General features: G+C 33.5%; 1 protein-coding gene across 1 annotated transcript in view; it reads left to right on the forward strand.

Annotated features, from left to right (window-relative positions):
* Window positions 1–14,788, forward strand: part of CFAP47 (cilia and flagella associated protein 47) — a 307,856-nt gene that overhangs the window by 202,220 nt on the left and 90,848 nt on the right. Inside the window, exon 50 of the mRNA XM_053578992.1 lies at window positions 12,278–12,400. Within this exon, the coding sequence (XP_053434967.1) occupies window positions 12,278–12,400 (123 nt within the window). The remainder of the gene's footprint in view (window positions 1–12,277; window positions 12,401–14,788) is intronic.

The following is a 14,788-nucleotide window of genomic DNA, read 5'->3' on the forward strand; positions in this document are numbered from 1 at the left end:
AAAACACTTATTTATGCATGATTCCTTGATGGTTCCTGCTTAGAAATAGGGGTGGAAAGTATTCTTATAAGGTTTTGAAGGAAAGGGGATAAGAAGTGAAAGAATAATAATAGCTAGGACAGAGGGGTGTGATTCACCAGAGGAATAAGTTGTCTTATTTCACAAAAAATTAAATTGCTTATTGGTAGTTGGATCCTGCTAAGGTAGTTAAATGGATACAACTTCAGAAATGTGGAAAGCATGTATGTATCTAGTAGTGATCTTGTGCTCCCTGGAAGTACTAGCCTCACATCCTGTTTGCCTCAACAAAGAGCATTTGAGGGATGGGTCTATAGTGCAGACAGTGGACTGCTATCATAAGCAGAAGTGAAATTTCAAAATGCCAAATGTGATGATTTAGTTTTTACCACTGTAATAATAGAATTTACAATGTAGGAAAAATTTCTTTTCCACCCTTACTCCCTGCTTCTAATGTGCTTGACCTCAAATGTCAACACAACAATCATTGTTAACATTTTCTGGAATCTTCTCCACCACTTTTGAGATGTTTGACTTTATAAAGCCCCTCAAAAAGTATCCTTGTGAAAGGTAGGTTTGAGCTAGAGTGACCCCATTCCGAACATTTCACAATAAAGTGACATATTTCACCATTATTTTAGGTAATCCAGATGTCATCAATTGACTTAAAGAAATTTAAATTTCAGTTTTTCTTTGGCCAATGGCAATCCTAATAGTTGGATTTTTCTTAATTTTAAAGTTTTAGCTAGTTTTTTTAATAAAGGCAACAAATAATTCAGAAGTGGCCTAATTATTTTTTGATAAAACACAGTAAATCACATATTCCTATTACATAAAAGATAATGAATTCTGCTATTTTTGAGAAGGAACATAAGTAACTACAAATTGTAGAACATTGTTGAATTAGGAGTATTTATGATCACCTTAAGCAATGGTGCTGGTCCACGATCAGACTCTTCAAGTTATTGAAGTAGACCTAAAAAGCATTAAATAATTAGATCTGGCAGGCCTTCTGCTGTATAGTCATTTTTTGTTATTGTTGATGATTTTAGCAGTTTTCATGATACCATAAAATTTCAATACATATTTTCACTCATCATTTATGTATTCTTTTAATCTATTGATCTGAAAGAATTTAGAAAGAATTGGGGGAAATTAAATGCAACTCAGGGTACATTGTTAAGTGGGGATGAATTGGGTAAATATTGCTGGCTATACAAAAGTTTTTCAGGCTTTGTAAGTTTAAGAAATATTTATAAGATGTGATCATGGTAGCTTTTCCCAGGGCAATTCCTTAAAGTCGAATTAACCATGTCATTATGCTTTGGAAAAACAGCCTGCAAGAAAAGGCTAATTCCAATTTTTATTGCTATTACCATTAGAAAACTTAAACAACATATTAAGCCATGTAAATATAATGACTTCTGAACAGCTGTTAACTAATGTGAAGTAATATAAAGAGAACTAAACTATAAAAATTTCACACATATGAGAAATTTCCTATTTATTCTGGCTAAAGTAGTATATCAGAACATGTGTGTGTGTGCCTGTGTGGCATTTTAGAAAAACTTTGTTCATGTTCAATTATGTTCTCAATTGTAGAATAATTATTTACTAAAGGTTCAGTATAATAGTATAATAGTTATGAACAAAGCTAACATTCAACTAATTATGCTCTGCTTGTTGAAATATTGTAGTAGTTGCTTTTTCTTATATGCTGGCAAATACTCAATTATTTGAGCTACACTGCAGTGTAACCTTGGCCAGGCTAGTCATCACAACCTCCACCCCCCTGCAGGACCCTCTGAAACACCCAACAAAGCACAGCAACTAAAGGGTTAACACATAAAGCATCAGGATGTCTCAAGATTTTGATTGAGTATTCTTTCTGATTGGTCAGTGCTAGGATTCAAGTTTGCTAATAATTTTGAATATTACTGTTATATCTAAAGATGGATATGATGTGACCCTTACCTTCAGGAATTCATATCTGTCAGTGAAGTAGCTATCGGTAAATCATCTCAATCAAGTTGCACTCTGATACCAAAAGTTTAATCATGGCAATGGGGAACATAATGGAAGAAAATATTAATCCCTGAGAGGGCTTCCTATGGATAATGAGTTTGATCTGGGCCTTAAAGGATGAGCTGGAATTTATCACCCAATATTTGTGAAGATAACTTTGCAGTAGAACAAACCACTTTATTGAAAACACAGAGAAGAAAGTTTCTGCGAATTAAAAAGTAGATGGGTGTGTTTGGAGTGTTTGGTAGAGAATACAGAGAGACATATTAGAAATGGAGGCAACCTTGCAGGGCAGAGTTTGGTTTTACTTGTAGTGAGAACCATAGAGGAAATTTGAATATGAAAAGACAAGGAAGAGGAGACAGTCTAATGCACTTCTGATACTAAGCAACTGTAAGGAAAGTGATAGCATTAACCGTGAGAGTGAACCAAGCAGAAGGATAGCTTTACTGGTTAGGGAGGGAAAGCCTTGTTCTATTATGCCTCCAAAATGATCTATTTATGTCAATGAATTTCAGAAAAATGGAAAATATAGAATCAGTCAACAAAGATATAAAAATATGGAACCTTAAAAAGAAACAAATAGAAAACCAAGAAAAACCCACCAAGTTTTCAGTCATGAGAGAAATAATGTATTAATGACTGAATGCATTAAAATATGATGACTTAATTCTCTTTTTAACAACCATGAAATGAAATGACCTCTTCAGTCTGTATTAATATTAAAATGCAAAATACTAATACAACTATGCCTTATTGCAAAATTAGTATGTATTAAACTGTAGAAACACAGGAACAGCCTATTGTTTATTTGCAGTGGTGAAATATGCATCTGAATTTTCATGTATCTCAGGTAGAATATTTTTGCATATGAATAATAAATTTCTTATTTGTAAAATACGGATAATGTTGAACCTTCCATTGTCATTATGGATATTAAGTGGGCATATATGGGAAGTGTTTATATAGTAGGTGCTCAATTAACGTTGATCACTTTTATTTAATAAACTAACTTCCATCTCCACCCATCTGCCCCTCACATTGGTAAAACAGTCTTTTCAACATTGAAAAAGATCATGTAGAGGTATCATTTGCATACAAACACTATGCTTATTAAAATTCAACTTTTATTCTTTAAATATAGCAGCTCCTAGAAAAAAAATCTATGTTAGAAAGTGGCTTAAGAGATGCATGATGCAAATTTTAAAATCTACCATTTGCCTATATAGAATTTTTATGTATGTAGCATTTGAGGTTTGTTAGAATTCCACTTATTATTATAAGTTTCTTTCTTTTTTTCTTTTTTTCTTTTTTTTTTTTTTGCAGTTTTTGGCCGGGGCTAGGTTTGAACCCGCCACCTCCAGTACAATGGGCTGGCACCCTACTCCTTTGAGCTACAGGCACCACCCTATAAGTTTCATTTTTATGTCTTCTAGGAACCAACGAAAAATGCATTATATTTTAATTGATAATACTACTAACACTATATATACTTCTGTAATTCTCAAATAGGATTTGATATAGGACTACGATTTTCCATGTTTTACTGAGGAGTAAATTGAGGCTTAACTTGTTGACAGTCACATAACTTGACAATGGCAGAGCTGGGATTTGAACCTGGGAAATTTGGCTCCAAAAGTATTTCCTCTGTATTACTCTACCATATTGTCTCTTTCTAATGTTGGAAGAAACTTATTGACCATAGCAACATAGGAAATGTTGAAACATTATCTAATGGAGATTTTTGTGTGTTTTTTTTTCTATTTTTTCTTTCTCCTCACTATTCCCTTTCTAATTTGGCATGCAAATGCCTAATGTGCCAGATGGTTATATATCCCTCTCTTGAAAACTCCCTAACAGGGCACAAATATATGGGGGATTTGGGTTTTTGCCCCTCGTCTGGCATAGCTTATCTCAATGAAGAAGCTAGGGAGAATGCTATCAAAAGCTTGGCTGAAATTGAATTTGGACTTCGTGATTTGTTGCCATCACCAGTGTTGGATGCCATAATTGTAGAAGTACAAAAATCCATCCAGTGCCTCTGGTCTTTGAAAACAAGTGCTGGTTGCTATAAAGCATTTTATGTTCTTTTAAGTGACAGGAATGATTTGCAAAAGCACAGCTTGAGGCATTGCAGAGAGGAGAGAGTAGATTTTGTATGGTTGGGTGCTTTCATGGTCCTCTGAATGATCCTTGTTGCTTTTATCACCTCTGCTTTCCCATGCAGCCTGTGTTCTGATGTTTCATTATGGCTTTAGCCATCTGTGTGGCATTACCCTAGAGGTTTTGTGAGCACTGGACCTTTCTTTCTGACCCTTGATGCCCAAATCGGGAAAAGTATTAATTCTATTTCCACACTCTACTCACACGATTGCCTAAAGATAACTTCCTTTGCATCAATAGATCTATGAATGATGTTGCATACTGCATACATTAGGATGACCTGTTACTTGATTGCCAGGCTTAGACTGACCTCAATCCCAACCCTGGCACACAGTTGCAGGTGTTTAGTCAATACTAAATAGAAGAAATGTATTTCAAAGGTCAAGTTTCTTTTAATACATATTTTACATTACCTGGTACTACAATAATAGCACTATAATAAAATGTGAGAATAGGATGATTTATAAAGTTGAAGAAAAGTAAATTTGGAAACTTCCAATACTCCTCTGTTGAGTTGAAGGAAAGAGATTCCTGCAACTTTATCACGAGGTCCACATTTAATTGGCACAACACTCACCTGTAGTTCTTGATCATATTCACATATTAGAGACATAGTTCTTCCTGGGAGTGCGATGCAGCCTACACATGCCTATGGAACATAAATTTAACTTCCTTTAGGAAGAAGCCTCCAGTGGCTGACAAATCTATTCATGATATTCTGGAGAAAGTCTTTATATCTGAATTTTGAGGTACTAAGATGTACTTGGCATTTTTATTAAAATTAAACTTTTGTGTATGTGTGCATGCTCACGTGTGCACGTGTGTGTATGTGTGTGTGTGTGTTTCCCACTTGGCCAATAAAAATAATTTGTGTTGTTGTGGGGAGTTTAGAGTCAAATGTAAAAGTGATTTGTCAGGTCATTGAGTTTACTTATTTAAGACATACAAATCTCACTGTAGGGGTTGCATAAGAATCCCAGTCATGTATTCAAGGGTTTCTTGTAAAGTATTTAATTATAATGATTTTTTTAAAATGTTGTAGAAACTTTTCCAATTAAACACACCTTTCAAAGACAGTTTTATAATATATGAAAAATTAAACATAACCTACTAGAATTTACTACCTCGATTAGATCATTCATAAATTCTGAAACTTTAAAACAATTGCTTTTGTCTTTAAAATTTTTTTTTAAACATGGAAATACTTGGAAAAGGTTTACAAATACTGGTAACTCTTTGCTTCTGACTACTTTTTATACTTTTATCAAAAGTGATTCTTCCCTTGTTATTGCATGAGTAGGGGTCTAAGAATGTTTTACTACTAAAATTCCTTTTTATCTCATGTAGGAATAAGTCATAGAAAAAAGTTTACATCAAAAAAAGATGGTTTTACATGGAGGCTTAGGAAGCCACCTTTCCTAACTGCAGTAAATCCAAGCAAATGACTGAACAATTAATTGCTTTTGATACCAGTGAAGCATATTTGACTTTATCAAACTAAGCAATGTTGAGTAATAGAGATTTCAGATAAATGCATGCCTAGATGCATGGATACATAAAGTTCTTCTGCTTTTCTAATATGGTGGCTTAATTAATTATCCTGCATTAATTATCTTGCATATGTTATTGCTTAGTTCTGGAAAGATCCCCATGAATGACTATTAACTCTGCTTACACCCATTTGCAGAGTGCCTCCAATTTGGGGTAAGGCTTCACAATTTCTATCATCATCCTGCTAAGCAGTGCTTGCCAGGATGTGGTAGATAGAATCTCTGAAACATACATTGTATTTTTAACAGATTTATTGTTTATTGTGGTGTAATTTACATTCAATAAATTGTACATATTTAATGTATACATTTTGAGAAATTTTAACATACGTGTCTACCCATGAAATCATTGACATAATTGAAGCAATGAATACCTGTCACTACAAAAGGTTTCCTTGTGCCCATTTTTAATCCATTTGCCTTCTTTATACCTCCAGCCATCTCTTTATTCCTCCAGCCACCTTTGCACCAGGCAACAAGTTAAGCTGTTTTCTATCATTTTATATGTATTTTATAACACTGTACATAAATAAAATCACATAGTGTGCACCATTTCAAGGCTGTTTTATATCTTACAAAATAATTATTTTGAGATCAATCCACAGAGTCCATGAATCAATAGTTTATTCCTTTTAATGCTGAGTAGTATTCCATAGAAGATATACTACAATTTATTTTCCATTTACCAAAAAGCATTTTAAAAATTAGACTGTTTAGCAAAGAAAATTTCCATTTTTCAACATAAAACTGGTGCTACTGAAAATATAAGCTGTACAATTGCTATTTCTATTAGTTTTTTCCTCCCTCACACTCTCTTCACACAAACTGAAAATCTCTGTTAAGCCAAAGATTTTCTATCTAATGTGGAGAGTTGATTTTATTTACTAGTGTTATTTCTGTTATATTTATTTTTTTCCAAAGCAGTCTAATAATCTTCCTGTCACTCTGACAAACTCAAGCACGAACAAGCAAAGTTTTTCAGTTACCTTTGTTTCCTTTTGGATCAGCCGACTCTTCCTGAAGAGTGGATTAGAGAGAGCAAAACAGAACATGTATATACACTGTGAAAAAAAATCATGCTTTGGAAACACATATACTTCTCATAATCATTTATTTACTACATTTTGTTTAAAGGTTCATTTATGGGAATCAGATTGCTGGATACAATGCTATTCTTTTTAATAAGTGTACAAGAATTTGCTTGTCTTTTTCACAGTAGCTAATTCATAACCAAAAATAAAGCGGAAAAGGGAAAAGGTAATTTTAAAAAGTGAAATTAAAATGATATTGTCAAGAAAAGGTTTTCCGTTGCAAAAAATATGTGCAAATTAACAGAATAATTCAAAGATACATTGCTTTAAAATACATTGCTTCAAACATAAAGGACTGAAGAAACCCATAATTTCTTCTTTAATTCTCCTCACCTAGTTCTATTTTTGACATGAATTCCTCATTCTGTTCTATAATATGTAGCCTGTTATACTCATATAGAGCTTTTGAAATCTGAAAAAGAAAAAAAATTGCCCAGTTCCTTTTGTTAAGAGACAATAAAATGTAATAAACTTGAAATGAGTGTATGGGAAAAAGGAAAAAATTGCTGAGTATATATATAACGGACTGAAATAAGTAAGCATAGAGACTGTATACTTGTAATTCTTAAAAATACAGATGGTCCTGGATTTATGATGGTTCTACTTAGGATTTTTCAACTTTACAATAGTGCAAAAGCAATACATATTTTGTTCTTTGACCTATGATGGAGTTCCATAATGATAATCCCATCAAAAATTATAAGATTGTTGACTTACCATTTTTTCAATTTATGAAAGTTTTGTCAGGACATGGCTCCATCATCAATCCAAGTATCTCCTTCTTTAATAAAATCAGGATTTGAGTTTGAATTTTGTCAAATTGCCTTTTCACATCCTTTAATGGGATGAATGATGTTAACACATTTACTGAACTGCTCTGCAGTCCCAGATCAAATTCTACTTGATATTAACTCCTCTTAAAAATATTTTCAAAAATCTGAAATAAGCCATTCTCGCTATAGAAAGTAAAGCAGAATAGAGAGATTCATATTGCGAAAAATAAAAGATTTGCATATTCCAACAACTTTGACTTCAGGGAAAAGTATTGAATTTCTAACATATTTATCCAAAGGCCATTGCATAGTCATATATATCTTTTAAACACACACACATAAACACATGGAATCATATAAGTCAAAATTCTGTAAGTGGCTGTTTTCACTCAATGTATCATGGACATAATTTCAATTCAATGCTGATATGATTTTTGTTCCTTTTGACTAGATGAACAATATTTCATATATATATATAACTTTATGTTACTAATCATGCATAAGTAGAAATTAAATCCTGTTTCTATTTTTTGCTTACACATAATATTTCAATGGCATCTTTGTAAGTTTTGACACACTTTCAAGGATGAATGTTATCAAAAGTGTTAAGAATTGCTAATTCAAAAGAGTAATATGATTTTTTATTTTACTTTCTGTTATTTTGTGGGACATAATCTTTATCTGTATTCCTATAGAATTTCTTTTTGAAATTTGTTGTGTTATTTTAGCTTCAAATATTTACCGCAACTTTTTTCCCTTTTGAGTGTCTATATTTAATACTTTCTAAAAACTTTAATAGCATGACAATCTTCTGTTCTCTATGGTTTTGCTTAGGTCAGTGTCAGGTATGCCTTCTAATATACGTTGTACATTCCAAGTAGATTTCAGAACTGAGCTTAGAATAATAACATTAGTGTGTGTATGTACATAAACATAAAAACATAAATACTCAAGTACATATATATATACACTCATTAAATGGAATTGATTCTCAGATGGAAGATTTATCTGAAAGCTGAATATATTGATTAATGTCATAAAGAATTGAGAAGAAAACAACAATAAACCATCTGTAAAATTGTTAAATATAGGAAGGTGACCTTGAGTCTAACATATGGCTACCCCAAGGATTATAGCAGGCAGGATAGTCTAATGCTATGCTTTTGAAATAAACTTGGAATTTTTAGGGATATGGGAGGAGAAATGGTCTAGAGCAGAAATTCTCAACCTGTGGGTCGCAACCCCTTTGTAACAATGAAAACACATTGAGGCATTAGGAAGGTTGAGAACCACTGGACTCTAGAGGGATCAATGGGGAATAAGAAAAGTACTTGTTGAACAAGAAGAGATACTACGAAGGCTACATATAGTGAGACTCCTCCCATGGAATCTTCGGATATAATTTCTTACAGTATATTATTAATCCGGCTTAATTTTTTCTTCTAATGTATTATAGAAGAAATTATTTTAAATTCTGGATGATAGAGTAAATTACTGGCATTTATTTTATTAATAGCAACTATATCTCATACAAACAAAAATGTTATCCATATTGGAAGAATGATATGATAAATATGAGATGTCACTTTTTTTTCATCATTTCAATTCTCTATCTTGTGATACGGAAAGACACGAAAATGTTTTGTTTGCAATAGTAAAATGTTATATCTAAAGAGTATTCAAAACCCATAAAATTGTCTGGCCAGGGGAATTCATGGCCTGGTCCTATGATTTGCTATCACTGCCTTGGACAGTGAGGATATATATGTCCCTGAGGACAACACATGTTAAAACAAAGTGGATTTCAAACATTTTGTCTAGAATCTAGGATTAAAAAAATGGATTTTATATTGTGACTCAATGAACACAGACATACATGCACACTCTCGTACACACAGAGCTACAAATAAAATTTCAGTTTAAATTAAGACCAAACAACATTCCATTAGCCATATATGGCTAGTGGATACCATATTGGATAGCATAGCATAAATACAGAAAATTTTCATCATTGCAGACAGTTTCATAGTATAGCCTTAAATCCTCTCCTCTGCTTCCCTCCCCTCCCCTCTCCTCTCCTCTCCTGTCCTTCCACTCCTTTCTCCTCCCCTCTCCCCTTGCCTCTCCTCCCCTCCCTTTTCCCTCCCCTTCCCTCACCTCCCCTCTCCTCCCCTCTCCTCTCCTGTCCTTCCACTCCTTTCTCCTCCCCTCTCCCCTTGCCTCTCCTCCCCTCCCTTCTCCTCCCCTTTCCTCTCCTCTCCTCTCCTGGCCTCTACTCTCCTCTCCTGTCCTCAAGTTTAAACATCCAAAGAGTGTCAGCTTGGGAAAATATGTTTTAATATCTTCACATAATGAATCACTGAGATTGTATTAGGTCAGTGGATTCACCATAAAATATTTGTATAGGTACAACATGCAAATACTGAAAATGATTTGTCTATAACAGCACTGTGCGGTAAAAATAAAACATAGGGAATTTATGTAATTTTAAATATTCTAGTAATTACATTAACAAATAAAAGAAATATGAGGGCGGTGCCTGTGGCTCAAGGAGTAGGGCGCTGGTCCCATATGCCAGAGGTGGCGGGTTCAAACCCAGCCCCGGCCAAAAACCAAAAAAAAAAATAAATAAATGAAAGAAATATGAAATAAATTAAATTTTTTTATCCACATAAAAGCTTTAATTTAAAAATATAATAATATAAAATTGTTAATAGTACATTTTAATTGTATTTTACACTAAAATTTTAATATACAGTGTATATGTCACACTTACAACACATCTTTTTTTTTTGAGATAGAGTCTCACTTAGTTGCCCTGGGTAGAGTGCCCAGGCATCCTAGTCATACCTCACAGCAACCTCAAACTCCCCAGCTCAAGTGATTCTCTTGCCTCAGACCCCCGAGTAGCTGGGAATACAGGTGCCTGCCACCATGCCTGACTATTTTTAGAGACAGGGTCTCCCTGTGGCTCAGGCTGGTCTCAAACCTGAGAGCTCAGGCTGGTCTCAAACCTGAGAGCTCAGGCAATCCACCTGCCTCAGCCACCCAGAGTGCTGGAATTACAGGCATGAGCCACCACACCCGGCCCCTTACAATACATCTTAATTAAGACAACCAACATTTTCATTGCTTAATAGTCACGTGACTGCTGTCTACTTCACTGGACAGCACAAGTCTGAAGTTACACTTTTCAGGACCTTTGGTTATCTATCTGGGAGAAGTTTTGAACTGGCTTTTAAGCACGTGAAACACATGTATTTCTCACCCAAACAAACAAGTGAAAATATTATTTTTTCCACATTAGGCATTTCTTTCTCTTAAGTATCTGCCCTCTCCAGGAGCAATGTGACCAATAGTATCTTACTGTTAAGGACCATTCCCTAAATAAGCATAATAAGATTATGAATAAAGATGTTATTTATTGAGTACTTGCTCTGTGTATTGGGTTAATTTTTTTGGATAAATGTTTTATTTTGAGTTAATTTTACATATACATATGACTATATATTATTTCAAAAGGGTTTTACTTCAAGGCTTGTGCCCAAAAAGACCACATCCAAAAAAATTTAATTTCTTCAAAAAATATTTTCAGGAAAGATTCTTTACTTTCAAGTAAAAACAAACAAAAAGCCCAAAAGTTAATGTTTAATTTTGGTCCTATTTATCTTTACTATTTATGAAATGTAAAGAATACTGTAATTAAATTACACATATTGGTAGGGATTAATCTAAGCTATTTAATTATTATGCATAGCTGGAAACACAGAATTCTGCATGCAAAGCTTTGTTTATGTCAAGATGGTAATGAGGGATCGGGACCAATTTCTTAGTTATTTCCATTAGTATACTTACATCAAGTTAAAAAGTCAATCATATAAGTCAATTTTACAATAACAAGAATTCTAAAGGTTGACATTTTTGACACTTAACAACTTTTATAACGAAATATTTAATATTTTACATATTAAATGTTTATAGGAAAGTTAATGCTTGGGATATTAGGATATTATGTAAGATAAAATAAGTATTGTTTTTAAAATGAGGTAATAAATAGAGTTATAATGACTTAGGGATAAAATATATAAGTATAGTCACTTGAGACCAATAAGTTTTCTGAAAGCTGGTATGATTTTATTATTTACCACTTTTCTGAATTATTACAGAAAAACTGTCAAAAAATTACCATTTTAATGGAGATTTTGAAAATAATTCCTTAAACTTTCCATAAATTCTTCTCTTCCAATATCAGTTTTACTGGGAGTTTTTTTTTTTTTTTTTTTTTGAGACATATTCTCAAGCTATTGTCCTGGGAAGAGTGCCATGGTGTCATAGCTCACAGCAACCTCCTACTAGGGCTCAAGCAATCCTCTTGCCTCAGTTTTTCTATTTTTGGTAGAGACAGGGTCTCACTTTTGATCAGGCTGGTCTTGAACTTGTGAGCTCAAGCAATCCACCCGCCTCGGCCTCCCAGAGTGCTAGGATTACAGGCATGAGCCACCACCACTGCACCTGGTCCCAATATCAGTTTTAACTCTGAAACTGATATTGGGTCTGATAAGTTTCGAGCTCGAGTAACTTTAATACCTGACACTGACCCTTAAATTCAGAAAGCTAATCCCTGGTTAATCTAACAACTTGTACCTGTTTTTTGTAGGGGCAATTTCCTTTTCCGTTAAAAGCAACCAAGATGATGATTTTCAGGAAGAGAAAAATCGAAAAATCTCCTTTCAGAAATCACTAAGAGAACTAGCGAATGATTTTAATGATGAAGATTCAGGTAAATTTATTATGGTAGTTTCATGATCAGTCTGCAGAAACCCAATCATCATTCATTTCTAAGTGAAATGAATATTTCACATGTATAATTCATATACAAATTTATGTTGCATAAATCTGTAAGAATTTTATTAGATTATTTCCGGATTAACTTTAGGTAGCATACTTTCTGAATTTCTACTGATATTAATACCAATAGTCATAGTACTTTAGTAGGCTGCCTACTTACCCATGAGTGAAAAGCTTTACATATTGTTCTGTTATTAAACAAAAAGTACAACAAACCTCTGATAAAATGTTAACAAATGTATTATCTTAATAACATAATATGCTTGTCTTATTTCAATGTAGAAGATGCTAGCAGTCTTCCTCATATACCAAAGAAACTAAATGCTACTTTTTTCCCTTTGTATATTATAAAACCTTATTTGAATGTTGTTAAACACCATATCCTTTTATTTGAAGTTCAAAGGAGAATGAGATGGTGAATAATTAGAAAAGTTAGGACAAATATCCTGGAAAAGGGGTAAATGAATTATTTTTTTGGATGTGTAACAAGGATATAAGAAGTTACTTGAGAAAACTGGTTCAATCAGAACAAAGTTGTGGAAACAAAGCGGTATACCAAAGAAGAAATCTTAATGGAATGAATTTGTATCAATTAGGATTCTTCAGAGAAACAGAAAACAGTGGAATAGATACAGATGTAGATATAAACATTTATGTTTTGTACATATACAACATATAAATACATTTCTATATTGTGTGTGTATATATACACACATACAGAGAAAGAGAGAGAAGAGAGATTTTAAAGAATTGGCTAATACCATTGGGGGATCTGAAGAATCCAAAATCTGTAGGGCAAGCCAGCAGGCTAAAATTCAGGTAAGAGTTGAAGGTTCGGTCTTGAATCCAAATTCCCCAGGACAGGATATGCAGGCTGGAACCTCAAACAGGGTTTCTATGTTTCAGTTTTGAGGAAGAATTTAAGTAACCTTAGTCTTTGCAATCAGGGCCTTCAAGTGATTGGAGGAGGCTTACCTACATTATGGAGTATGGAGGGTGATCTGCTTTCCTGAAAGTCTACTGATGTAAATATATATATATATATATATATATATATTTTTTTTTTTTTTTTTTTTTTTTTTTTTTTTTGAGACAGAGTCTCACTAAGTCGCCCTTGGTAGAGAGTCATGGTGTCACAGCTCACAGCAACCTCCAACTCTTGGGCTTAAGCGTTTCTCTTGCCTCAGCCTCCCAAGTAGCTGGCACTATAGGCACCTGCTACAACGCCCGGCTATTTTTTTGTTTTCAGCAGGCTGGGGCTGGGTGCAGCCTTGGTGCATGTGGCCGGCACCCTACCAACTAAGCTATGGGTGCCACGTACTGATGTAAATATTAATGACATTTTAAAAATAGCTTCGTAACAACATCCAGACTGGTGTTTGACCATGCAACTGGTCACTCAAAGCCCAGTCAAGAGGACAAACACAATTAAGAATGACAGAACTCATAGATTATGTATGAGTGGTATTTAGGCAATATTCAAAATGCTTTATAAGGGAAAGAGCCGTTAGGACAAATTAATTCATTCTAAGGGTAAACTGGCTTTAAAGCAAAGAGAATCGGGTCTTTTATGGTGTTGATGGTAACAAAGAAAAACCACTAAAGATGGAAAACATTTCAGAGACTGACGCTTAATGAACATCCTGAAAGAAGAGAATGACAATGGGGATTGATTCTAAAATAAATAAATAAATAATGTTTATTTGTGTCTTGGTAAATAGAAAATTAATAAGGCAGAAATTTAGAAGAAAAAGTTTAGAAAATTATAACCCTAGTATGGCTTTATACTCCCTGATATTGATGTGACAGCAAGACATTTACATGGCGATATTCTGTTGTCAATTAAATCTTTGGAGCTGAGACTAGGTAAAAAAATAATAAAATTGTCTAAAAAGATTTAGAGTTTCTTCTGTTGAAACTATGCAGATGAGACAAAGAATATTCTACAAAGAATAGATGATAATTATAGATATATTATGCTAACAGTGAAATCCCCATCAATATAAAGGCAGAAGAACCATGGAGGAAAATCTTTTACATGAAAGTTGAAGTGTTCAGAAAAGTTTGAAAGAAATCAGAATATTATGATATTACATTAATGGACGAATACTGATGTCTAATAAAAAATAGTAAGCTATCTGATGACAGGTTACAAGACAGATTTAATAGCTAGAAAAAATGCATCTAATAACATTACAGGTATCCCAAATTCTTCACACGGGCCTTTCCATATTCTTTGTCAGACATGATTAATGTTTCCATTTTCTGTAATAACATGTATTGTTAATGCAGACTGTTCTGCAGTATATTTCTTTTCAAT

Source organism: Nycticebus coucang, chromosome X, assembly GCF_027406575.1.
Source record: "Nycticebus coucang isolate mNycCou1 chromosome X, mNycCou1.pri, whole genome shotgun sequence".
In the NCBI taxonomy this organism is placed as follows: Eukaryota; Metazoa; Chordata; class Mammalia; order Primates; family Lorisidae; genus Nycticebus; species Nycticebus coucang.